This window comes from Selaginella moellendorffii, unplaced genomic scaffold (genome assembly GCF_000143415.4).
Source record: "Selaginella moellendorffii unplaced genomic scaffold, v1.0 SELMOscaffold_0, whole genome shotgun sequence".
Classification (NCBI taxonomy): Eukaryota; Viridiplantae; Streptophyta; class Lycopodiopsida; order Selaginellales; family Selaginellaceae; genus Selaginella; species Selaginella moellendorffii.
Window position 1 is genome coordinate 3,330,788 of NW_003314261.1, and position 25,165 is coordinate 3,355,952.

Here is a 25,165-nt window from a genome sequence, read left to right on the forward strand (position 1 = left end):
GCTTAGAGCAAGGTTCCGTTGAGCCATGCCAGGTATCCAAGTAAGTAGTGCCACCCACACTTGGACTGGGAGCATCGACCATTCGATCTCCCGGGGGAACTAGAGTTGGTGCTTGAACACTTCGCCAAGCTACCCTACTTGACAATCCGTATTCACTCTAGCCTTGGACCTCCCAGTGGTTATCCCATCACCCAACACCTAGGTACAGCCTTCTTGGGCCAAATTAGCCTTTCCTAGCTAAACTGGCTCCACTAGAGTCCTCCCCCTACTATACTTTTGAAGCTCACCAAACCCCCCAAGGTCTGGGAGATGAACGCTTTGGGCTTTCACCCTCTCAAACTCGAACTCGGAATTGGACTCGAACTTGGACTCGGACTCGGACTCGGGCTTAGGCTTGGTCTCGGCCTCGGCCTCGGTCTCAGTCTCGGTCCCAGTCTCGACTCCGGACTCCATCTCAGGTCCTTCTCGCACTCCATCTCGGATTCCATCTCGGGTCCATCTTGGACTCCATTTCAAACACCATCTCAGTCCATCTTGGATTCCATCTCGGGTCCATCTCGGACTCCATCTTAGGTCCATCTTGGACTCCATCTCGGACTCCATCTCGGTCCATCTCGGACTCACTTATTGCTCTTCCTTGAGCATTTCATTAAGAGTTCCACTCCCGCTCTCAACCTTTCAAGTCGGAGCTTTTAGTCCAAATATGTTACGCTTGTTTGGCATTCGCTTCGGCCACTACCACGTGGCACCCTTTCGGCTCCACTTTGGGGCTTAGGGATTTTTACCTCACGAAACCATTGTACCACTACAATGCTATCTTTTAAAAATATGTGGGAAACTTACGCAATTGCCAAGTATTATCCCAAGAATAATAGGTAATAATCACCATAAAGTGATTAAACTAGTGGTACACATATAGAAGAATTCCAATTGGACGTGAGGATTGGCAATAAGAATAAAAGTTGTACATAGTATTGTGAATGTCACTATCAATTGAGTCTAAGTTTTTTATTTGCAACTATATAGCTTGCACCAATTACTACTCCAGAGTCAAAGAAGGAAGATGCTACTGCAAAAGAAGAAATTGAAAAAGTTATAAAGAGAGTGAAATCTAGAGTATGAAAAATTTAAATTTAAACCAAAATTCTAAATCCAAGAATTTAGGGATAATCAAGATTGCCCCTCATCTTCTCCAATATAAGTGCATGGAATATGAAAAATAAATACAAAAATCTACACATTAATTAGCCCAAAACAACCCTAACCGCCTATGTACCAAATTGAAATCAATCCAACAGCTATCAAAAACCCTCTATAGTAATATTAGTAGACGGTATTATAGCTATACACTTAGACCTCACACCACTAAATTATTTCATTATTATTATGTATATTTATTATTTTATTTTATTTTAATTTGCTAAATTCTAACATAATTCTTATAAAAAATATTTAAAGATCCACTTGTTCTACATAGGGTTATTATTGTTAAATATAATTATATTTCTTAACTTTATTATAAAGTTATTATTAAAATATTAACATAAAATACTAAAGTATATACTGTCAAGAGCTCATTGTGGAGAGAATGAGATATAATAAAATCACAAAAATACGAAATAATAGAGGAGGAGAAATGGATTTATATTAAACACTCTAAGTATAGAGCCTTCAAAACCTTCAACAAATCCTAGGTATGAGTCTATATTAATCTTAGATCCCTTCCATATGAATAACATATCATTAAAGGTTTAAGGCTCAATTCTTACTATTATAAGAAATAGTGAATATAATCTCTAGTAAATACAAAGATATAGTAAATATGTAACATCATCCCCTTTGATGCTGAACACTAAATAGTAACTAAAGTTGTGTGAAATAAGGCTTAAATGCCTGATAAAAATTTATAATTGGCTTAAAAGTATGAGCAAATTGGAAAATAAATTCCTAAATATAATCTCTAAAAGAGTGACTAAGGCCAAATAATAAGTTTATGATATCAATACTAAGTTGAAATATAAATGGGATCAGAAATGATAATATTTTAATAAAGCACAAAATGAAAGCCCATGAATGGTGAAAGATTGAATCAAAAAATCATTTTAGAGATGCAAAAGAGCATAAAAGAAAAAGGACCCAGACATTAATAATCAAATTTAGTACACGGACATATAGCCTTTTAATAAGCTTAACTATTGATCCATTTCAGAAAGAATGACTAAGTTAGAGAAAATTATCAATTGCACATAAATAAGCAGTTTGAACACAAGAAAAATAATGAGGAACTTTCTTATGAAAAGAATCCCAAGTGGTAACATAATCAATAATAAAATCATTTATAAAACTAGATGGTGAAGCAAATGAATATTACTAACAAGGATAAAGACCATAGTTAACAAAAAATTAGAAATTATGTGTTAAAGAGTGCTGGAAATCATTATAATTTAACTCAATAAAAGGAAGGAGTAAAAGCTAATTATCTTATTAAAAGAAAATAAAAAATCAAAAGTTTGAATAGTATACTTCAATTACTTATCAGATTAAGGATGGTGAGAAGTTGATAATTTGCTTTTGATATAAATGAAAGATGAAAATAAACTAAGACTCTTGATCACTTATTATATTGTTCAATAGTCTATAGAGATGAATAATCTTGTAAATAAGTTTAGCCAATTGTTATTCATCAATAATCATTTGTCATTTAGGAAAATTGGTAGACCACAATAAAAACATTATCAAATCCTTGAGGAAGTGGAAGATTAAATAATATAATTCATAAAGCTAGATTTTTTAAAGCACTAGAGTAAATAAAAGAGGTTAAAGGAGTCTATGTAAAACATGTTAAGGCATTTGGTTTGTTAATGCATATTGTACATACAAAAAAAGTTTTTAGCATACTTGAATAAAATTAATTCTAATGTCTTCTAGACACTTAAATTCCCTATTATTAAGGTTTTATAGCACACTTATAGTGAAGATTTACCCCTCTACAAGATCTATAAGATAATTAAAAGGTTGATATAATGACAAGATGTTAAATCTCCTTTATCAAAAATATCCTCAAATTTAGAATAAGTTTAAGGTAAGAGTGGATTTTTTCCTAATAAATGAAGTTTATGCTAAATGAATAGCAATTACAAAGACAGAATCAAAATTTTAATAACTAATATCTCAAAATTTATAAAAAGAAATATGCTAAATTTGAATTAGAAAATCATGAGAATAATACTTAAAGAAATGGAAACTTTTTCAATCATTAAACCACATCTATTCCACTATTAAATTCACGAGATCAAATCAAGAAATATAAAAAATGATAAAGGTCTTTGAGATAGAGATAATATTTAAGAAAATATTGCAATGAGTCTAAAATGTTATCATTTTTTACCAATTTAATTCATGTTTGATGAGCCCAAAAGAGATTTATTGACCATCCACCACTTCAACACAAGTTAAACGATGTAAAAAAGGATGCCACAATAAAGTGTAAATTTTTAGTCAATGAAATTTTGATTAGAGAAGTTAAACTTAATGAATTCAAATTGATTAATGACCTTTAATCAATTAAAAAGGGAATGCACTTTTGCTTATGACCACTTTCCTTCTATATTTGTTATCCTTAATGCATTTCTTCTTTATGAATCTCTAAATATTTTATTCTTTATGAATCTTTAAACTTTAATTCAAAAGATTGTAGATGATTTGAACTTTTATGGATCATCTATTAAATTTTTAAATTTTTTTTCTGCTTACAATTCATCATGCTTCTTTACAAGTTCATACCCTTGTGAACAAAAGCTGAGAATTGCAGCTCTCCCAAAAGCTTTAACTTTTTTACACCTTACCCCTTAGGTTGAACCCAATTGGAGCAAATTAGATATATTATATATCAATTTTACCATATAATGTGATTCCTTTAATTAATCAATAAAGTCAAATCTAAGACCTCTGTAATATCAAATATAAACTTTTGAATTTGAACTTCTTGTGAGGTCACTCAACTTGGGTACTACTCAAATGTAAAAATAATTAACTCTAAGTATTCTAAAACTTCTAACCAATTGGAAAAGAGAATACAGTTTTTTATAGGTCCTCTCCCTCTAAACCCTTATAGATTGTTTTTCAAATTATTTTCTTTAATTGAATTGAATATTTTCATTCTCTATAAGCCTAATAGCAAGTGCAAGGATAAGGACATTACTCCTATAAGTGATCTATATTGCTATAATATATCCAAAGGTAGTTCTTGATTAGATATTGTTGTTTAGCATTAGAAAGATACTATTAATATGTGACTTCAATCTTGATTGCAATAACATATTACTCATGTGTTGGTTGCTCCAAGACTATGGTCATTAGATGAGGAACAAAAGTTTAATGATGATGTCTCAATCAATATTCTTCTTATTATCAAAATAAATAACAAAAACATTGGTAATCATGAAAGATATTAGATTTAGATAATAAAGCATGAGATCTTTGATATCCTCACAAAGGACAAGGTGGAAATATCCCTTATGAACTACATTGTATTATGAAATATTAATGGTGACCATTTAGAACTCTGATGTTAAACATAGTGCAATTGTTACAAGTTATTAATGGTGATGTGCTCTTGATCAGTATTGTTGAACATGCTAGTGAAGTGTTAAACAAAGAGATCAAAGGTTCTAAAGAATATAGAAAACCAAGAAAGAGGTATCCTAGTAAAATTAATCCCATGAGTTAAAGTAGAAAATTAGTGCTTTGAAGTCTAACTTGGTTGAGGAAGCCACAAAAGTTAGATCATATGTTATTAAATTTTGCTAGCATACTAAAATTTAATTTGAAACCAAGAAGTAGTTGGTGTTCAATAATTTATTGGAGTTATGAGTGAAGTGTTATATTATATTGCTCTAACACTTGATATGACTTCCACACAGTATTAAAATCTGATTGGAGCTAAAAAAAAAGAACCCATTTCTATCTTAAGAAATTTTAAAGTAAATACACAAGTGAAATTAATATACCACAATAACAAAAAATATTTTAATCATAAATAAAATATCTACATGAAAGAGAAGATAATTAATGGAGAAGAAAATACCAAAATAATAATCAAGTAAAATGATAATAAATTATATAATGCTATACAAAAAATATATTTTATGGTACTACATCGTTCTCCCATTTTACTGAAAATTTTAAAAAGATTGAGATTATATATCATGAAAGGATTTACATAGAAGCAACGGTAAGAGTATCAACAAGAGAAAATAAGAAGAAAACAGGATAGAACAGATATTGATATTTTAATTATGATTAAAATCTTTTTTGTTGTATATTAATTTTATTTGTGTATTTACTTTTAAAAGTAAAAGAGAAAGCATCATTTTCAGCTGAATGTCTAATTTGACATCGACAAAATTGTGTTAGACATCAATACATATGGAGCTGACTGCTCTTCTTTGATTAAATGACTGCCCATCTCAAACACTCGGGCTGCTCTGACCGTGTCCCGATGCATTTTACATGCACCGAGTAGAGTTGACCACGCCGTACTATCTGCCTCGTATGGCATATAGTTGACCAAGTCCTCCGCCTCCTCAAGACGTCCACTCCGTCCAAGGAGGTCAACCATGCACACATAGTGGTCCAAGATAGGGAAAAGGTGGTAGTCACCACATATAGAAACGAAGTGATTGATTCCAGTTTTCAGTAATCCCACCGCACTACACGAAGAGAGGATGCTCATAAAAGTGACTTCGTCCGGATGGATGCCCTCTATGTCCATCTTTCCAAAGAAATCAAGGGCTTTCTTGCCCCACCCAGCCTGGGCAAATGCTGAGAGCATGGTGTTCCAAGTAACAAGGTCTCTATCTCCAGCCATCTTCTCAAACATTTCGAGCGCTGCATCCAAATTTCCACACTTGCCATACATGTTGATGATCGAGTTTCCAGCCAGAGTTCCAGCCTCGAGCCTGACTTGGATCATCTCTCCGTGGATCAAGGTGCCCTCTTCCAGCACGGAGCGAGTCGTGCAAGCTTCAAGGATTGCGAGGAAAGTTTGCTGGTTTGCTCGAAACCCTTCCAAGTCCATTGTTGCGAAGAGCCTCATTGATTCCTTTTGTTGATCACGCCGAGCATAAGCTTCGATCATCGCGTTCCAAGACACCACGTCTCTCTCGAGCATCCTATCAAATAAGTGCCGGGCTTCGACTAGATCCCCGCTTTGGGCGTAGGCCGTCACCATGCTCGTCCATGCAACCACGTCCTGGTGGGGCATTTTATCAAACATGGCTCTAGCTTCCACAAGCCGGTCACTTTGAGCGTAGGCCACGACCATCACCGTCCAAGTTACTGTGTCTTTGGAAGGCATTGCGGAAAACACACTTCCAGCCATTTCCAAGTCGCCACGCTCAGCATAACCGGCGATGAGCGTGTTCCAGGACATGTTATTTCTTTGTGGCATTGAATCAAACGTTTCTTTGGCTTGATCTAAATCGCCACTTTGAGCGTATGCTCCCACCATTGTCGTCCATGAGATCACATCTTTCTTGGGCATTTTATTGAAGAACCTTTCCACCGCCTTTATATCTTCTTGTTGGGCATACGCTCCAAGCATAGTGTTCCATGATGCTTCGTCACGAATGGGATTTTTCTCAAAGAAGAGACTTGCCTCTTTGACGAGCCCGTGCTGGACATACCCGGCTAGCATTGCATTCCAAGAAACGGAATCTCTCCGAGGCATTTCATCAAACATCTTTCTTGCCTTGACGAGGCCACCACTTTGGGCATAAGCTGTGATCATAGTGTTCCATGAAGTTACATCCGGCTTTGGCATTTTGTCAAAAAAATCTTGTGCTTGCTCCAGCTTTTTGTGATGAACATAGGCTCCAATGATCGAGTTCCAAGCCATGGTGTTTCGATTTGGCATGGAGTCGAACAACAGCCTTGCTTGATCCAAATCACCTTTCTCCGCGTAAGCAGTAAACATTGCCGTCCACGAGACTGTGTCTTTTACTGGCATCTCATCAAAAACTTTTCGAGCTTCTAAAATATCCCCGTTCTTTGCATATGCTGTGATCATGGTGTTCCACGAGACAACATCCTTGCACGGGTTTAGATCAAACAACTTTCTCGATTCGCAAATATCTCCTTTCTGGGCATATGCAAAGATCATGAAGTTCCAAGAAACTTGGTCTCTCTCCTCCATCTTGTCGAAATAAGTTCTAGCTTCTTGCAGATTTCTTCTTCTCGCAAATGCCTGTACCATGATGTTCCAGGTGACAATGTTCTTTTCCGGCAGGGTTTCAAATATAAAAACCGCTTCCAAAACATACCCATTCCGGGCAACTGCTGCAAGGGCAATGTTCCAAGTAAAAACATTCGGATCCGGCATGTTGGAGACAACAGAACAAGCTTCTTCGAGATTCCCACACCGCCCATACATGTCAACAAGGAGATTGCAAAGATATCTGCTGCCATCTAGTCCCTGGAGAAGGATTTCCCGGTGGAGCTGTGTGGCTTGCGAGAGATTCTTGGAGACTCCACACAATTTTATCACCCGTGCGTAGCGATCGACCACTTCCTTCTCTACATAGGGCCGCTGGGCCTCTTGGCTTCTCGCGCGTCCACTAAGCTTGAGCAGCATATCATGATTTTTTAAAAAGTCGAATATGCCGCCAGTACCTTTAAGATTCTGCCACGTCGGCGAAGTTTTTAGGGCAGACGCATTCCACTGTGAGAGTGAGCTCGGCAAGGCGCGAGGAATTTTGATTTGGGAGGCGCCATTTCTCCATCCAGGTATAGATCCGCGCGCGCTTGAATCCCCAGCGCTCGCGATCGAAATGGGGGCGCTGGCGGTCTCCGGGACCGCGCAGATCAAGCAGCTGTTCGAGGAGCAGCACAAGTACCTGGATTTCTTCTTCGCCAATCTCGACTACGCCCAGATCCAGGCCTTCACGGACCTGTGCCTGGCCGCCGAGGGCGTCGTCTTCTTCTCCGGCGTGGGCAAGAGCGGCTACATCGCCCAGAAAATCTCCCAGACGCTCGTCTCCACGGGCACTAAGTCGGTGTTCCTCAACCCCACGGATGCCTTGCACGGCGACATTGGCATGGTGGGATCCAAGGACTTGGTGGTGTTGCTGAGCAAGAGTGGCGCTACCGAGGAGCTCTTGAGGCTGGTGCCGTGCTTGAGAGCCAGAGGGGCGTTCGTGGTGGGGATCTCTTCGCTGCTAAACTCGCAGCTTAGCCGGGTGTGTGACATGCACGTCCATTTGCCGCTCGAGAGGGAGCTCTGCCCGTTTGATCTCGCGCCGGTGACTTCCACCGCCATCCAGATGCTCTTAGGCGATACGGTGGCGATTGCGCTCATGCAAGCGAAGAATCTGACTAGGGAGGAGTATGCTCTCAATCATCCGGCTGGTCGCATTGGCAAGAGACTCATCTTTCGAGTACGTGATTTCTTCCTTTTCTTTCTCTTTTCTCTTGTTGCTTGGTTTGTAAGTTTGTTTTCGTATCTCGGCTTTCAAAGTTGTTTTTTTTCTCCTCCAAGACTTGGTCTGATTTGTTCGTAGCGTAGCTACTTGGTTACCGGATTTTTATTTGTTTCTGTTTTCTTTTGTCTCTTTTCTCTTTGTTTTGTTGCTTTTTCTCTTCGTTTTTCTGCGTGTTTTTCTTGTTTATATCTTTACCATCGTAGATTGACGGTTTTTTTCCATCATCCATCTCAAGGTTCGAGATGTCATGAAGAAAGGAGACGAACTTCCACTATGCAAGGAAAACGATCTGATAATGGAGCAGCTCTTGGAACTCTCTGCAAAGGGCTGTGGTTGTCTTCTCGTCGTCGACGACAACAGGCAGCTTCTTGGTACCTTTACCGATGGTGATCTCCGTCGAGCACTCAAGTCCAAGAGGGAGGAGGTTTTCAAGCTGACTGTCGGGGAGATGTGCAACAGGTATGCAGGAAACCTCCACGTTGTCATAGCTGTTTTCTTTTTCTTTCTCCAGATCTCCGCGAAAAACAACGGCAAATGCGATGGCTGTCGATGCCATGCAGATAATGGAAGGGCCTCCATCCCCCGTCACATTTCTTCCCGTGGTGGACGAAACTGGCATTGTAATCGGCATCGTTAAGCTTCATGACTTGGTTTCCGCTGGCCTGTGACTTATATACCTTCACACACACACACACACACAGGTTATTTCTCGGTGGCTTCTAGATACTGAGTTTCGAAACTGTGGTTCTCTAGGAAAAGTGCTGCCGGACAATAACACTTGTACTCCATACAACTTCGCTTCTCGGTTTGTAAGTTTTTCTCAGGCGAAGGCGTTTATTCGCTATCATATGGACCACTTCTTAGTACTTACCGGTAAATGAATTTAACTATCCTTCTGCCCTGTTGGCATATTGTTTTCGGCACTCAGATCTGCTGTGGTATGACTTCCGTGTGCCTTCTGATGTTTGTTTTAAAGCTCTCAGGGGCTGCATAACCAGCATGGATTACTCTGGTCGGGAAAGCTCAGTTTCTTTCATTTCCTTTTTTTATTTTCTAAGGCGTGCTGAGAATTCGTGCAGGCAGGCAAGGAAAGAAAAGTCGAAAAGAAAAACTCTCGTGAGAATCTCGTGTTACTTCAGACAAACAAGAGCATGGTGCTCCTGCAAGTTCTTTCAGCTTCACTGGTAAAGCAAGCTAGGTACTCATCAGTTAAATGCTTCAGAACTGATCACTTTCCTCACACAAGAGACAGGGAAGGCGATCAGTTCTCACAATCGGGCTGCTCCCAGGAAGAAAAAGAGAAAAACAAAAACAAAAATAGCAAAACGAAAACGTTGATCCTTCGCAGAAGCGTAAACTGGCGAACGCTCCCCGTTGTAAGGTTTGCAAGAGCTTTTCGCTCCTCGCTCTCTAGCTCTCTACAGTAAATGGACAGCGAGGAAGATCAGTATCGCCAACAGGGTTTTGTGTCATTCTGGACGTACATCAGGATCACCGCTGTCTCGAGTCGCTGTCAACGAGACCTACCAATTGCTCGGCTCAATTCAGGGGGCTGATTGCGATGGAGCTCCGCATTTGTTAATTTGTGAAGACAATGCCAGGTAGTTTGCTCTGGCTCCTGCTGCTGCTGGTTTTAATTCGATTTTTTCTTCCTCTCTTTCACTCTCTTTGTTGCGCTTGCAGTACGATATCAGATTGGTGATCTGTGCCCGGCTAGATCTCCTCCCGAGGACCTGTGCTCGTCGCTCCGCTTTAGCTTTTCTTATAAGATTGTTCTCGGACACTGATCGTGAGGTTTACAGATAAAAAGCCACCGGAGTCGAGAGATTCGCTACGAGAAAGCAAGCTGGTTTCCAGTACCCCTCTCTCAAGATCTCTTTTGGAAGGGACTGTGGAGATATAGCCGTCCATATTCCCATGTTTCAAAGCTTTGGACGCTAGAAACACACACGACGGACAAACAAGCTGTGGCTTAAAAGGGTGGCCTTTTGCATTTTGTACCACCCTCAGAGTAATGGTGAACATGTGCTCGCTGGCTTTCTAAAGTTTTCTCAACACTGACTGGGTGATCGATCGCCCCTCCTTCACACTCCATCGAATTCTTATTTTCATCATCTTCACCATCGGCTTTAGAACAATTCACAATGATTTTGCCTTGTGGGTCGAGGGAGCGAATCATGTTTTGTCTGCTTTATCGCAAAGTATTTTTGATCTCCAGCAGCTGCAGTGTAAAAAGTAAAAACGAAAAACATGCGGGTGAAAAACTTGGATGGTGCACGCGTGTGCTGGAAACGAATCATCAGGACCATTCTCTGCTCTTGGTGTTTTCTTTGTATTGCTTCTTGGGCAGTCAGCCAGGCAGGACCAGCTGCTCCCAGCAATCATTTACTCCCAAAGCAGAGCCAAAGAGAAAATTTGCCAGGTATTGTTTCCTGGGTGATTTGGGAAACTTCAGAGGAGAATTAAGCACACACCAGGACTTCATGAACCAGGTCCCATTCTACAACCTTACACCAGCCAGCAGAAGCAGCTAGCAACTGCGAAACTGACCACTCAGCCCAGATGTTACTGCCATCCAGGAAAACAGAGAAAAAATATGAAAAAATTATGAGGAAGATGAAAAATTGCAGCTTTTCGAGGTGAATGGAGAATTGGCAGCTTTGCCCATAATTTTTTAATCCAATATCTCTGCCTGCTGTCTCTGCAAATTAGTTAGATCACTGTTGCATGCTGTGAAAATTTTGTCTGACCATTTTTCTTGGCTGTGGACTATGACCAGGCCACCTCCATCCCTCTTTATTCCTTGGACAGGATTGAGCTAGCTATGCGGTGGGGCACCAAGCAAGCAATTGCACCATGAGGAGGGAGGAGCAAAAGATTTCCAGAGACAGGCCCAAATTGGCTGTCCAAGGAAAACAAATCTCAACACTCACAAACAAGGTCAACTGTTTTTTATTCACAAACACAACAATGGATGATCTCAAGTCTGGGCTCACACCACCACACCAGCACATTTGAATTGATTTGGTTTTGGGATCTTGTCCCTTTGTGTACTTTTTGTAGAGGATTATATAGTTTGAGAGAAAGCCTAGCTCTAGCTATGCATGTCTTTTCAGACAAATTACTTTGTTTTCCCTAGGGGATGTTTGGAAGCTACCATACCCAAAACATTAGCCTTGATTCAAGGCCAAGAAATGCAAAAACTAAGTGTAAACTTCTCACAACCATGTGGTTGCATATGCCTTGTTTTTAAGGAGAGGATGTAAAATTTTCATGTAAGATTCAATGCGTTTGTTTTGCATGGCTACAAGAAATTTTAATATGCTCTTTGAGAGTGATGGGATTCGATCCCCGGTCGGATCACAAACTAATTAAGTTCGTTACGGGTACTGGGAATCGAACCTCCGAGCTGTTCTCAACGGTCATCTGGTGGCGCCGACCGCCGGTCTGAAGATCCGGTCGGCAAGATTACCCACCGGTCAGCGGCGGCGGGGTTGCCACGCGGGAGAGGTGAAAGGTAAAAAAGAAAAAAAGCAAACCAAAGCAAAGCGAGGAAAGCAAAGCGTGCCCTGGCTTGCTCTAGCACGGGGAGGAAAGCAAACGGGCATATTTCTCTTGCGCTCTAGGCTAGCTCGAGCTCGCGATCTTGATCTTGATCGATATTTCGAGCGCTAATCAGGCGCCGTTGCGCCGATAGATCTGAATTGCGGGGGAAATTCCCGGCTATCGATCGATCCGCGGAGATGCTGAGCTGCGTCGTCGGCCAATGCAGGTGATGGAAGTGCGAGCACGGCGAGTGGAGGAGGCTATGCCGCCCGCCGGCGGTGATCGTAAATGTAAGCGTGAGAGGTTTCTATCATCTCCTTTCCTCTCTTTTCTTGATTTCTTGCTTTCATTCCTCTATCGGTTTCCGATTCATTCATCGCTGTGCCGTGTACTCTGTCCCTCTTTCTCCCAAAGGCGTGAACGAATGTGAAAAAGATTGGAGGCAGTACCAGTGATTATAGCGTAGCTCCTCGTCCTGGTTGCGTATATCCTGTTTCTCGAGAATTTGGTCGAAGTGATCGCTTGATTCTTTCTTTCCTTTTCTTCCTTGCTGGAGCTAAGAACTGGACAAATCCTTTGATTATTCCACCGACAGATTTCCCTCTACGGTACGAAGAGATCGCAAATTTGGGGCATTCGCGCAAGCGGCAGGGGCAGCTGCGGCGGCGATCCTCGTAGCGTCTGGCCAGAAAGTAATGGATGGAACAACACGGTGCTGATTTTCATTGAGTTTGAAGATGCTAAGGAGAAGCCTTGTCGCAAGCGAAGAATACGAATTCGCGAATGGGGGTTCGCGCAGCAGCGGCGTGGAGTGCTGTCCAGGGCCTGGGTTCTTCTGATATAAAATTGGGATTCACGGATTTTCGCCAAGAAAGGTGAGTTCTTCTTCTTGCCGCAAATTTAAAGCTTCTCAATTGTTTCCATCGTGATCTTTCAGAGCAGCTTATGCACCGGAGAGAGTGTCAATGCTGCAAGGTAGAAGTAGGCACACCAGAGTCGGGAGCAAAAACGATGTAAGCTTCTTTTCTTGCTCCTTGCGCGTTTTGCTAGTACTTTTTTTTTTTTTCTCTCTTTTCCTTTTTTTCTTGTTGCCTTCCCGTGATCAGTCGAGATCTGATAATTTTTTCTGTTCGAAGGTCGTTGTCGGGCGAAGGAATGGGCTTAGGGAGCGGAGAATTGAGCTGGAGCAAGATGTATGTCTACGTTCTGGATTCATATGGTTGATATCTTTTGTCGTGTGTTTGTCAGGTCGCAGGGTTGCGAAGGAAGCTGATCCAGGAGGAAAATGTCCACAAGGCACTGCAGCGAGCTTTCAATCGACCAATCGGGGCGATACCCAGAGTTCCACAGTATCTTCCGGCTAAGGTATGCTTCTAGAGTTAAATTTGAGCAAAGGCATTAATATGTTCATTTATTTGCTGCAGACCCGGAAGCTCCTGGCCGAAGTAGCAGTTCTAGAAGAAGAGGTGGTGCGGCTGGAGGACCGTGTACTGTGCTTACAACAGGATTTAACCGATGAAGCCGTCTACACGTCAATGTTCTCTGCACAACAGAAAGCCGATGCAGCGGCCAGCTTGAGGAAAGCCAAGCTGTTTTCGGCCGGAGATAAGCGAGCAGCAGCAGGGAAGAAGGACGTTTTGATCGCACAGCTACTGCCGTCGGTAAGAAAGGATGACCAACAACACCAGCAACAAAAGCAACAGCAGGAAGTGGCTACTGAAAGCGTGAAGAAGAAAGGCTTGCAAGTTCAAAAGGCGTCTATAGCCAACGAGGTATCCAATCCGGATCAAGCCGCGGCCAGGAATTTACACAAGTCTCAGCTGCTCAACTCGAATGGATTCGTGAAAGGTGTCAGGGAGAAGTACTTTGGGATCGGCCCGAACGTTAAGCTATCCGTCATTCAAGAGGAAGAACGTGAGAAGGAGAATCTGCAGCAGCAACAGCTCAAGAAAGCCAATCAGGACGTTGAGACTGTTACATTTTCCAGAGAAGAGACGGACAAGGAACTATTACCAGCAAGCACCACAGCGAAGGTACGTAATTTGTAAGTTTATTCAGGCTCTTTGGTTGAGTGACACGAGTATGGTTTTATTTACAGACCGAACTTCATACAAGTTTTAAGGCTCCAACAGTCTCAGCAAAACCTCCCACTCCTACTGCTTCTGCTGAGAAGTCGAAGCTGAGCGGACCAAACAGGGTCTCTGAAGAGCTGGTGAAGTGCCTGATGGGAATCTACGGAATGATGACGAGACTGTACTCGCTCTCCGATTCGGACGCCTCGTCCGTTATTTCCAGGTCCACATTCTCGAGCTTTAGCTCGCAGACAAAGAGCTCGTCCTCGAGCAGCTACACGACGGCCAAGAACGCCTCGGATTTCTCACTCGAGCTCGACCGTGATCCATATGGAGTCTGCTGCCAAGGATGTCAGTCTCGGGACGTCGGTCCCTACAGGCACTTCCAGAACATTGGTGCCGATTCCTTTGACTACAGCAGGATACCAAACTCGGCATCCTTGTTCCGGAGACTGAGGTGAGGTTGTGATTGTATCTTTTCCAGATACTTAAGTTTTTTTCTTTCTTGCAATCGATGCAGAGTTTTGATAGGCAAGCTGGCGGGGGTCGATCTACAACATATGACTCGACAGCAGAAGCTGGCATTTTGGATTAACGTATACAACGCATGCATGATGCATGTAAGTTTTTGTCCGGCTTCGTGTTTGTCTTGTTTTTAATTCTCGCTTTACACCCGACTCCACTCGCTCACACTTCCGTCATGCTTGTGTAGGCTTTTCTCGAATACGGGATCCCTTGTGGTCCTCATCAAGTTGTTGGGCTTATGCGGAAGGTATGCTTATAGATGTGTGTCTGATCTGCTAATCCCATTTTCATTCATCTCCAGGCAACGCTAAATGTCGGAGGATACACACTCAACGCTCTTGCAATCGAGCACTTTATCCTCCGCCTTCCCTCCCACTCAAAACAAGTAAGCTATTCTCTTTTCTATACCAATCAAGTCACGGCTGATGGATGGATCTTTCTGCTTTGCCAGGCTTTTGTAAAGCTAACAAGTAAAGATAAGGCACACATCCAGAACAACTTGGGACTTGAGTGGCCCGAGCCACTTGTCTGCTTCGCACTTTGCTGCGGTAGCAAGTCTTCACCAGCTGTAAGTTTGTCTTTGTTTTTCTGTCTTAGAAAAAAGGAAAGAAATCACGGAACGTTCTTCCAGGTCCGCGTGTACACGGCTGGCGACGTGGAGAACGAGCTGGAGGCCGCAAAGAAGGAGTACCTCCAGGCGGCGGTGGGAGTGAGCCAGAGCAAAGGCAAAGTCCTCATCCCAAAGCTGCTCGACTGGAACCTGCGGGTGTTTGCGAAGGACAGGGAGTCCCTGGTGGAGTGGATCTGCGACCAGCTCCCGGGCGACCTCCAGCGCGAGCTCCAGAGATGCATCGGCCGCTGCTCGCCATCGCCGCCCCTCCAGGTGATGCCATATGACTTCAACTTTCGTTACTTGTTGACAGCGTAGAAGCAAAAGCCCAGTCCAACGAGAGAGAATCAAACCGGGGAAAGCTCGAGGATTGATCAGCCTGATCAAGTCACTGTGACACAGGACAGAGAAAAAGAAGGAGAGAACCATCGCCGCCGCTGCCTCGCTGCCACCGTCGCCGCCACCTTTGTGTATCTGTACAATATAAATTACTTACTGATCGCCAATATAATGGAGTGAAAAGAGCACTCATTTACTGTCGCGAAGACGAAGAAGTTGCCGTTGCTATCGCCAAAACTGTTAGTGGCATTCATTCAAGAGGGGTCTCGATCGATCTTTCTCACTGGGCATTGACGTTTGTGCTCGGGCAAGGGCCTCATGCTTGCAGCCGAGGCCAGAACATCAAAACAGGGACGTTTTGGGACCTTTTAAAGTGTGATGGTCACCCTGAAGAAATAGAAGCCCAGTACGTAAATCTCACATTGATGGAGAAAAATTGACATTGGGAAGATCCTGGAAGGAATAAAAGCACGACTTACCCCACCGTACGAGTTGAACCACATTTTCCATACATTTCCTCTTGGGACATCTTTTCCAACACACAGTCAGTGATAATAAAATCAATTTGCATCCATTGCATTGTGGTCTCCTCCAGCCCAAAAACATGTAATAATTAGAAGATATTGAGAAATTTGAAGGCCTTCTAGCTAGAAGAGAACATAACCACGATCCACACTAAAGAGTGTCTTGCAATTGAGTGACCTCTCACATCGCGTTTCATACAAAAAACAAAAATTCTAGAACATCAATCTCATCCTCTTTACTTCTCGGACGAATTGGGGCCGCGCTTCTTGCCAAATCCAACAACTGGAAACGAGAGAAGCGTGAGCAAAAGCAAGGAGAAAGAATGAAAGAATGGAGGCTTTTCCAGCTCTCGAGAATGCGATTCTCACTCACCCGCCGTGACGAAGCGCCTGTTGTACTGCTCCCGCTTGTGCGCCCGGCCCTTGGGCTTCTTCTTCTTGTCCTGCTTCTGGACCTTGGGCGTTTGTCCGCGCACCTTGCCCGCCCGGGCCAAAGATCCGTGCACCTTACCTGCGACAAACCACACCAAACTATAGCACCACAGCTCTCAAACCGGCGGCCACTTACTCATCCTCTTCGCGCACGCAAAACCCTCCCTGCCCTAAATTAGCCCTAAGTTTGTGTCCCCGATCGACGGTCCTTATGGAATTGGATTATCGAACGGCCCCTCAATTAATCACATTAGTGTAACCCTAAACCAGAAACCTTTATGAAAATTTCAAACTAAAATATTTGGACCGTCCGGATGGGGAAAGATCTGACGGTGAAACGGCCATAAGGTATAAAAGGTGCTTCATTTAGACCCTAGAAACCCTAATATAAAGGCGAGTTTTGAGCTAGAAGCGGTGAGTTCCATTTTTCTCTCTGGTAAGACGCTAGCGCTATGGCTCGCCACATCGCCGCCACTCCGCCACCGGCGCCGTCGCATCATCAGGCACACAACAGGAGGAGGAGCGCGCCGCCGCCCAAGAGCGAAAAACCATCGCCAAGGAGGGCGTCATCTCCGCCGCCGCCACCGCCGCCGCCTCCAGCAAAGACGGTCAAGCCCAAGTCCCCACCAGCGAAGCCGAGGCACAGCAGCGGCCATCCTCCAGCTACAGGGCCGCCACCTTCTTCCGATACAATCACTTGGCGTCCAAGGAGGTTTGGGCCGCCGCCACCTCCCGCTCACGACACGATAGTATGGCAACCAAGGCCGCCATCGCCGCCTTCGTCACTCGGCTGGAGCTCCTCCACTATTGCTCCCCCTCCGGCATCGTTATCGCCATCAGCAGCGGCAGCTGCAGCGTTTGCGACGCCGCCTGGGCTGCTCGTGGCAGGCATCGTCATGTTCCTGCTTGCTATAGTGGCCATCGTCACCAGCATCTGGATACTCTGCAAGAGGAGGAGAGACAAGGTGGCTGACAGCATTTTGGTGGAGTACGTCGGGAGCAGCCATTTTCCTGGCGATGGCAGCAGCAGCAAGCGAGATTGCATCATACCCTTGAGCGAGATCGAGGATGCACGGCTCAGGGACAAGCTCGGTGCCTTCGTCCGAGAGAAGCAGCAGGAGCATCTTCAACCGTCGCAGCTAAATGCCAGTCCTCCAAGGCGCTTGCCTCCTTCGGCATTTTTCGGCGGTGTCCGCCCCGTGGATCCAATCGTTGGGGCTCCAGTTCAACACCACCTGATGGAGGTGCCAACTTATGAGGACGAGATCCGGGGAAGCACGGTGGAGTATCCTCCGATCTTCCATGGCTTCGCTCCCACGCAGCACGTCCACGAGCTTGCAGATGAGCCGCCAAGAACTTCTGTCTGCCGTCGCGATCCAAGTGCTGCACGTCGAAGCGACTACATCGAGCAGCGTTATCAACGAGACCAAGCCAAGGTTGTGGATCCAGTGTGTCGTCCTGACACCGTGTTCGATCCTGGAGATGATTGGGTTGCTCGGCTGGGGGCAGCAATAGAGAAGCGAGAAGAAATGGAGAAACAGATCCAGAGGATCATCGAGTTTGGGATGAAGAAGCCCCGCGTCAAACACGTCCACCGGTAAGTTTTCGTGCTTGATAGAAAGAACAAGCGACTAATGGAGCTGTTTTTAGGAGCCGTGAGGTGTATAAGCACGTGGCTGCGACAGCCAATTCCGGAACTAGTCTTTGCGTACACGATTCGGACGCCCAGGTAAATACCACTTCCTGAGTTTAGAGATTATAACTTTCGTTTGAACTAGCCTTCCACCTCGGAGGCTAACCTTGAGCTCGGAACGTAGGAACGGAAGGAGGTACGCTTTTCAGTCGTTTTGGATTGATGGTTGGTAGGAAGGATCACAAGCAAAACTCTCGTTTTTTAAACCGGAAAAAAGGAAGAAAAGACGGATGCATAAGCAAAAAGCTCTTGGCATTCATCACTTATTTATTTTAAAAGGATGAAACCATGGGGAAACATGGAATTCCCTTCATCCTTCAGAGGAGACATGACAAAAAACACCATGAGGAGATGACAAACAAAAGACACCATATCAAAGCGACTTTGTAGATTATACAAAGGCTTTTGTTTTAAATGTTTGAGAATATTAGATTTATCTTTTATGGTTTTCAATGTTTGAGAATATTGACAGAATAGTGGAGAATGCAGCTTCTTTTTTTATTCTCACACTCATATTGGAAAACTAGAATTAAAAAGATTCAACTTTGGTCTTGGCCTTAATCTCTTGGGACTTAGATGATGGATTGATCATCAGAGTGCTGCAAAAATGCTTTAAATTTGCTCATGGAACATAAAATTGGGTTATGCCAACTAATCATTTTAGGAACACCTTGGTTGATTTGGAATTGCAAATGGTTTAGTGGATCTAAAACTTTTCTCTTATAACATGTAACGAAGGTCTACAGTTATTACAAAACCATAGGGACAGTCTAGTTCTTATAACTCCAATGCACTGAATTGTGTTATTTCATTTCTTCGTTTCTTGTTTAGCAAGAATTATTGTGTCATTAATATCACCATCCTACCATAAAATCCTATGATTTTCTTCTGCTTCATCCTTAAGTAACCCAATTACGCGTTCTCCTAAATCTCGTAAGTTTATCTCGACGTTAAAGTCGTCAACCTCTCCCACGTCCACTGTTAGACAACTGAAAGGGAACCTTGCAATTTGGTCTTTGTCATAAAATAAGCTTCTTTGCTCTTTGCTGAAATGGCTGAAATTTATTACTTATGGTTGAACCCAATACATCGCTATTTGTACCTGTTCTGATTTCTCTATTACTTTTATGTCTTAACCCCAAGAGAAAGAAGGCCCCCGACTTCTTCCAGTCTGATACTTCCTTTACCAGCGTTTCTCTCATTTTTGTAGGTCACTTCCAGAGATAACTGCGGCTGTCTAGGCAGCCTAACTGACTTAGAAGTGTACAGGATATCAAGCTCCTTTGAAGAGCCATCATACAACTATTTTTTGGAATTTCTTATGATAACCAAATCCATACCTAAGGAATGATTGTGAAGTCATTGCACCCAAATGTATACTCATTTGGATTATCGTTTTCATCTCTACATATACAACAAAACTAATTACCCAATCTCATTAAATAGTACTCATTTTTGCAAATCCAAGCCATGAAATGCTGCCTGTGAGGATAACCTGTTTTCTATCCATCCTACAACCCCTATGAACATCACTATGGTCACCGTAAAGGTAGACAGATCCCAACCTACTGTCCCGCACTGTAACAACGAAGTTTACCTGCCATGGCGATTCAATTGGTGTACACCAAGCCTTGTACGAATCTACACAAATGTTATCAACTACCTTGTAAGGACCTCCATCAATGCCCATCTTCATCCCTGACGAGAGCCTGTCAATTTTGGAAGATGAAAAGCAGTCATCCTTCGCCAGCTGCCCAGACCTAAATAGATCGAGACCTTTTAGATTAGGGCTTAGCTTTCAAAATTTGTAAGAATATTATTTAGAAGATAGTTTGTCGCTCAACTTTGCACGGTGTTTGCCATGAGCATATAGCCCGCGCCAGAGGCATCGTCCTTCGCACGATCCGAGAGCTCAAACGCAACCTTGGCCACCTCCACATTCTTGGATCGAGCGCAAGCCCCCAGCACCGACCTCCACGTAACCTCATTCGCCTCGAGTGGCATCCCCCTCACCATCGCCACCGCTTCATCGATCTCCCCCGCGCGCCCCAGCGAATCGGCCATGCAGTGGTAGTGCTCGATCCTGGCCTCCACCCTCTCCTCCCTGCGCATCTCCTCGAACTTCTCCCGGCACTCGTCCACCAGCCCAGCATGACTGCACGCCGTGAGCACCGAGAGGTAGCTCACCGCGTCTCGTCGCACGCCTTCCTCTCGCATCGCTTCCAGGAGGCCGAGAGCTCGGCTGGTCATTCCCTGGTGGCTGTATCCCGCGAGAAGAGCGTTCCAGGTGACCACGCCCCGGCTTGGCATCGCGTCGAATGCCTGCTGCGCGTCGGCCGGGCTCCCACACTTCGCGTAGCAGCTCACCAGGCAAGTCCCGAGCACCGGATCGCTCTCCATCCCCAGCCGGCATATCTCGCAGTGGAGTAGCTTGACAGCGCTCACGTCCGCCATGGCCTCGCAAGCCTTGAGCCCCGCGGCGAGAGCTTTCACGTCGAGGGCGATGCCTGTGGCTTTCATCCGCTGGAGCATCTCCAAAGCCAGTACGCCATCTCCGGCCGCGGCGTGTCCCTGTATGAGCACTGTCCAGGTCACTACCCCGCGGGAGCTCGAGTCGATCGAGAGGAACGCGCTGCTTGCGTCCGCCATGCTGCCGCACTTCGCGTAGAGATCCACCAGGCAATTTGTAACGAAGGCGAGGTCGTCGGGTTTGAGCCCCGCCTTGGTTGCCAAGGTGTGTATCGCCATACCCCGCTCGAGAGCTTTCGCCTTGAGAAGTTTGCCATCCATTGCAGTCCCTGCTTCCTTCTCCGACAAGCTCAAGCACGCCTGCAGAGCAGCAACGAAGACGGGGCCGTCCAACGAAGCACAGCCGTTTCGATCGACGAGCTGCTCGAACAGGCCAAGAGCCAGCTCCCCTCCATCGCTCTCTGCATAGCCAAGCATCAGCTCAGTCCACGAAGCGAGATCGCGAAGCCTCATCCTCTCGAATACCTTGTTAGCGTCAACGAGGCTTCCACACTCCACGTACATGTGAATCAGCGCGTTTCCAAGCACCAAGGCCGAGCCGAAACCATGTCGCACGGCCTCCGAGTGTAAGAACATCCCCATCTCCAGCGCCGCCACCTTTAGAAGCTGCTTGCCATGATCGACTCGAGATCCATCCTCTTTGGCTGCTACGCCCGTGCAAGCCTTGACTGCCGCTACAAAGCTTCTCGCGTCCGGCCGGGAGTTCGACGCGATCATGCTCGGGAAGAGATCCAGTGCAGCCTCGGCCTCGTTGTTTTCAACGTATCCCAGAATCAAGGCGGTCCAGGAAACCACTGTGTGACGAACCATCCGGTCGAAAACCTTCCGAGCATCAAGCATCGTCCCGAGCTTCCCATACAAGTCCACAAGAGTGTTGGCGACGAACACATCCAGATCAAACCCGAACGAAGCAGCTTGCGAGTGAAGAGCCATGCCTTTCTCCAAAGCAGCAAGCCTCTGCCCATCTTCGGCTACCAGGCCGGAGCAAGCCTTGAGAGCAGCAACAAACGTCCGAGCGCTTGGAGCACAATAGCTCTCCCTTCTCTGCATCCTCTCAAACATCTCTAGCGCCACCTTCTCCTCTCCATTCTCCGCGTAGCCCATGATCAACGAGGTCCACGACACCGCATCCGGGAGCTTGATCTTCTCAAACACCTCTCGAGCAAGCAACATGCTTCCACAGTTGGAGTACATATCCACCAGCGCATTTGAAACGAAGATCCCTGTATCCATCCCAGCTTTCCCAGCTCGCAAGTGGACAGCAATCCCTGCCTTAAGTGCTGCTTCTTTTCTCGGAAGCTCTTCCTGTCCATCACCCTCGAGCTCTTCCTGCTTAGCAACGCTGCTGCAAGCCTTGATTCCAGCCACAAAAGTCCGAGCGTTTGGCTTACAGCCTTCCTCTTGGAGCCTGTAGAAGCACTGCAAAGCCAAGCTTCCCTGTCCATTCTCACTGTATCCATAGACCAGCGTCGTCCAAGTCACCACATTCTGGCAAGCAATTCCCTGGAACACCACCTCGGCGTCCCTGACACTTCCACACCTGAAGTACATGTTTAGCAGCGAGCTCGCAACGTAAATGTCTGAATCCTCCCGGCCACATCTCACGGCCGCTGCGTGAAGTCTTTTGCCTCTCTGTAAATCTCGTGAGCTGCCGCAAGCTCTCAGCTGAGAGACCAAGCTTCCTGTCCTGCCTTCCTCGCTTAAGTTCGCAAGGATGTGGGTCTCTCTGGCTTCACTGTTGTTAAGCATGCTAGAATGAAAGAAAAAATTCGAGGCTTACATCTGATAGTGCCGGCTCATCCTTTCTCTTGGAAGAGAGAAAACATACCAAAATGCCGCGCCATACTCACAGAAACTCGCCTCTCTTCTTTTACCTATAAAGGGCCCTAACTTCTCTCTGCAAAAAACATTAAGAAAAGCTATGAACTGGAAAAACACAACACTACTGGGTTAAGTTTTATTGCGAGTGAAATTTACGGATCCAAAAATTTAGATAAAAATCAAAGCCGCGTACCAGATCGTTTTAGAGGTCCAGAACCAAACGAGCTGGGTCTTCAACCACGTCCTTGACTTGCCGCAAGAAAAGAACCGCCTCTCTGCCGTCGATCAGCCTGTGATCGTATGTCAAAGCAATGTACATCATCGGTCGGATGACTATTTCGTTGCCAATCACCACGGGACGCTTCTGGATGGAATGCATTCCGAGAATAGCAGACTGGAAAAACAAAAACAAAATTCAATGAAAACAAGGTCTTCTGAGATGTGAAGGTCCAAACCTGAGGAGGATTGACAATGGGTGTGCTGATCAAACTGCCGTATACTCCACCGTTGGAGATGGTAAAGCTCCCGCCGGCCATATCATCGATAGTAATGGTTCCGTCGTTTGCTTTCTTCGCGAGCTTGGCAATTGTTTTCTCCACATCTGCAAAGTTCATCTTCTCACAACCCCTGACCACGGGCACCACCAGGCCCTGCACAACGTGGAAAAACAAAATTGGTGTTTTTGAGTCTCCGAGAACATGACAATACCTTTGGAGTTCCAACAGCAATGCTGATGTCGACGTAGTCTCTGTAAATGATGTCATCTCCGTCGATCACAGCGTTTACAACGGGCTGCGCCTGCAAAGCGCTAACAGCAGCCTAAAATGACGTCTGTCAGCAAAAAGAAACTCTTGAATTAAGCAATCCACGCCGAATACCTTGACAAACACCGACATGAACCCAAGCTTTGCTCCATGTTTTTCTTGAAACTCGTCCTTGTACTTTGCACGCAAAGCCATTGCATTTGTCCTGTTTTCATAAAGCCTCCTATAAGCGCTCGACTTAAACAAATACTACTCTTACATGTCAACTTCGTTGAAAGTCGTGAGCAACGCCAAGGTGTTTTGAGCATCTTTTAGACGAGTGGCAATTCTTTTCCTGATGCGCGTCATGGGAACCTGTGGAAAAAATACAATAGTTACTGATGTCCCTAGAGACATATGGGAAAACGCTTACTCGTCGCTCCCTTTCTTTGGGAGGTAGTTGTGGTTCTGTTGAAGGCAGCGGCGGTGAGGACGGTGGCGGCGGCGGCGGCGGCGGTTGCGGAGGAGGTGGAGCTGACTTTGCTGTTGCCTCTTTGGGAGGCGGCGACGGCTTTTCTTCAAACTTTGGTGGTGGCGGCGGTGGAGCGGAAGATTTACCAGAAGTATCCCCTTTCGCAACAAAGGCAATCTTATCGCCCGGCTTCACTGTCGTGCCGACTTTGACAACGATCTGTGGAAGAAGAAAAAAGTATATATATATTTCCACTACCCCAGAAGAAACAAAAGCATAGTACCTCTTTCAAAGTGCCAGCAACAGGACTGCGAACATCGATAGTCACCTAGAGTCCCCATAAGAGCTGCAACGTTAACTTGAATGCAAACAAAATCCAAACCTTTTCGCTCTCTATCTGTGCAATCACATCGTCAACGTTAACAGCATCCCCAACCTCTGTGATATTTGTCAAGGAGGTTAGCTTTCGCCTCACGATAAAAAAAGAGGAAAGGAGTAAAAGCAAGACGTGATACTCACGCTTAGAAAAAGAAGCCAAGCTCCCATCTGAGATCGACTCTCCCATTGAAGGGACGATGATATCACCTTCCCCTGTTGTGTGAGAACAATCAACATCGGCAGAAAAGAGGGGCTCGGCTTTGAAGCTTACCCCCAGCAGCAAATCCCCGTCTCGGGATTTTCTGGAACTCCGATTCCAGTCGATCCAACAACACCACTTTCCTGGTAAAATGCCACACTCACACAAAAGCCGCGAGATTTCCATGACCCATACCTGTTCCATACTTGCGATCGCCGCAAATGCAACGGAGAATCTGGCAAAAGACACACAGAAGAAGCACGATTTCCAGTCAAACCACAGCGCAATCGCGGTCATCAAAGGCGGCGGCGGCGGCGGCGTACCTACACACTCCGTGTGGAGGTAGCTCCTCAGGTGGAGCAAGCACAGGCGCTGCTGCAAACACAGACAGCTCGAGAGAGAATTCGGGGGATCGATCGAAATGCGACAAACCTGAGAGGGATCCCTGGAGGCCGCGGAATACCATCGCAGTAGCGGCGAGCGGCTCCGCGCGAGACGAGCTCGACAGCGCTCCATCAATCAAGACCTAGATCCCAGAGTTAGGGCTTATGCCCGGCGCCCCTAATCCTGTTAGGCCACGTGGAACATAAAGACCAAATGATTAGCTTAAATATATTTGTCTTAACATAGTTCCTACCGTACTGTACGAACAGCTTAACAGCAAAACCTATGATACGAATTTGAGCTTATTAGTAAATGTATTAGTACATTTGGTTTAACAGTACTGATTCAAAAATTTATGGGAGTGTGTTGCTACATTAGAGGAATGACTTGGCTTACATTAGCAAAAAACCAAATAACC

The 25,165-nt window shown here is 44.9% G+C and overlaps 7 protein-coding genes and 1 long non-coding RNA gene across 10 annotated transcripts; 4 read left to right on the forward strand and 4 right to left on the reverse strand.

The window, feature by feature from the left end:
- Nucleotides 1-5,386: 5,386 nt before the first annotated feature.
- Nucleotides 5,387-7,633, reverse strand: LOC112345660 (pentatricopeptide repeat-containing protein At4g02750-like). Its single transcript, XM_024672918.1, has one exon. It carries the CDS (start codon nt 7,631-7,633, stop codon nt 5,387-5,389), a length of 2,247 nt encoding a protein of 748 aa, XP_024528686.1.
- Nucleotides 7,634-7,710: 77 nt separating this feature from the next.
- LOC9641469 (probable arabinose 5-phosphate isomerase) lies at nt 7,711-9,389 on the forward strand. Its single transcript, XM_002960284.2, has 4 exons — nt 7,711-8,435; nt 8,716-8,939; nt 8,992-9,181; nt 9,234-9,389. Exons 1-3 carry the CDS (start codon nt 7,830-7,832, stop codon nt 9,146-9,148), a joined length of 987 nt encoding a protein of 328 aa, XP_002960330.1. The 5' UTR covers nt 7,711-7,829; the 3' UTR covers nt 9,149-9,181; nt 9,234-9,389.
- Nucleotides 9,390-9,784: 395 nt separating this feature from the next.
- On the forward strand, nt 9,785-10,525 carry LOC112347149. Its single transcript, XR_002992676.1, has 3 exons — nt 9,785-9,861; nt 9,905-10,081; nt 10,164-10,525. It is a non-coding gene; the product is annotated as an uncharacterized LOC112347149 (long non-coding RNA).
- A 1,513-nt stretch (nt 10,526-12,038) lies between these two features.
- Nucleotides 12,039-15,778, forward strand: LOC9655833. The gene is made up of 12 exons (XM_002960285.2): nt 12,039-12,316; nt 12,622-12,901; nt 12,964-13,039; nt 13,163-13,219; nt 13,275-13,391; nt 13,451-14,059; nt 14,125-14,555; nt 14,619-14,718; nt 14,811-14,870; nt 14,925-15,008; nt 15,075-15,191; nt 15,255-15,778. The coding sequence occupies exons 2-12, from the start codon at nt 12,810-12,812 to the stop codon at nt 15,549-15,551; spliced, it is 2,040 nt and encodes a 679-aa protein (XP_002960331.2). The 5' UTR covers nt 12,039-12,316; nt 12,622-12,809; the 3' UTR covers nt 15,552-15,778.
- A 463-nt stretch (nt 15,779-16,241) lies between these two features.
- Nucleotides 16,242-16,723, reverse strand: LOC9655834 (40S ribosomal protein S30). The gene is made up of 3 exons (XM_002960933.2): nt 16,665-16,723; nt 16,470-16,607; nt 16,242-16,379 (listed from the first exon to the last, which is right to left on the reverse strand). The coding sequence occupies exons 1-3, from the start codon at nt 16,666-16,668 to the stop codon at nt 16,333-16,335; spliced, it is 189 nt and encodes a 62-aa protein (XP_002960979.1). The 5' UTR covers nt 16,669-16,723; the 3' UTR covers nt 16,242-16,332.
- Nucleotides 16,724-16,980: 257 nt separating this feature from the next.
- LOC9655835 (BTB/POZ domain-containing protein 7) lies at nt 16,981-18,604 on the forward strand. The gene is made up of 3 exons (XM_024672980.1): nt 16,981-18,125; nt 18,179-18,257; nt 18,307-18,604. Exons 1-3 carry the CDS (start codon nt 16,981-16,983, stop codon nt 18,343-18,345), a joined length of 1,263 nt encoding a protein of 420 aa, XP_024528748.1. The 3' UTR covers nt 18,346-18,604.
- A 1,374-nt stretch (nt 18,605-19,978) lies between these two features.
- On the reverse strand, nt 19,979-22,635 carry LOC112345479 (pentatricopeptide repeat-containing protein At5g16860-like). Of its 2 annotated transcripts, none has more exons than XM_024672350.1 (2): nt 22,531-22,635; nt 19,979-22,476 (listed from the first exon to the last, which is right to left on the reverse strand). In XM_024672350.1, exons 1-2 carry the CDS (start codon nt 22,548-22,550, stop codon nt 20,061-20,063), a joined length of 2,436 nt encoding a protein of 811 aa, XP_024528118.1. In that variant the 5' UTR covers nt 22,551-22,635; the 3' UTR covers nt 19,979-20,060. The 2 variants fall into 2 exon arrangements, with proteins under 2 accessions (XP_024528118.1, XP_024528124.1); XM_024672356.1 differs by having other exon boundaries at nt 19,979-22,480; nt 22,531-22,627.
- A 39-nt stretch (nt 22,636-22,674) lies between these two features.
- LOC9641470 (dihydrolipoyllysine-residue succinyltransferase component of 2-oxoglutarate dehydrogenase complex 1, mitochondrial) lies at nt 22,675-24,923 on the reverse strand. Of its 2 annotated transcripts, none has more exons than XM_024672365.1 (13): nt 24,796-24,923; nt 24,687-24,735; nt 24,559-24,598; nt 24,436-24,506; nt 24,306-24,377; nt 24,169-24,224; nt 24,070-24,114; nt 23,748-24,005; nt 23,595-23,689; nt 23,450-23,540; nt 23,280-23,390; nt 23,027-23,221; nt 22,675-22,965 (listed from the first exon to the last, which is right to left on the reverse strand). In XM_024672365.1, exons 1-13 carry the CDS (start codon nt 24,877-24,879, stop codon nt 22,774-22,776), a joined length of 1,359 nt encoding a protein of 452 aa, XP_024528133.1. In that variant the 5' UTR covers nt 24,880-24,923; the 3' UTR covers nt 22,675-22,773. The 2 variants fall into 2 exon arrangements, with proteins under 2 accessions (XP_024528133.1, XP_002960980.2); XM_002960934.2 differs by having other exon boundaries at nt 24,687-24,738.
- Nucleotides 24,924-25,165: the final 242 nt, after the last annotated feature.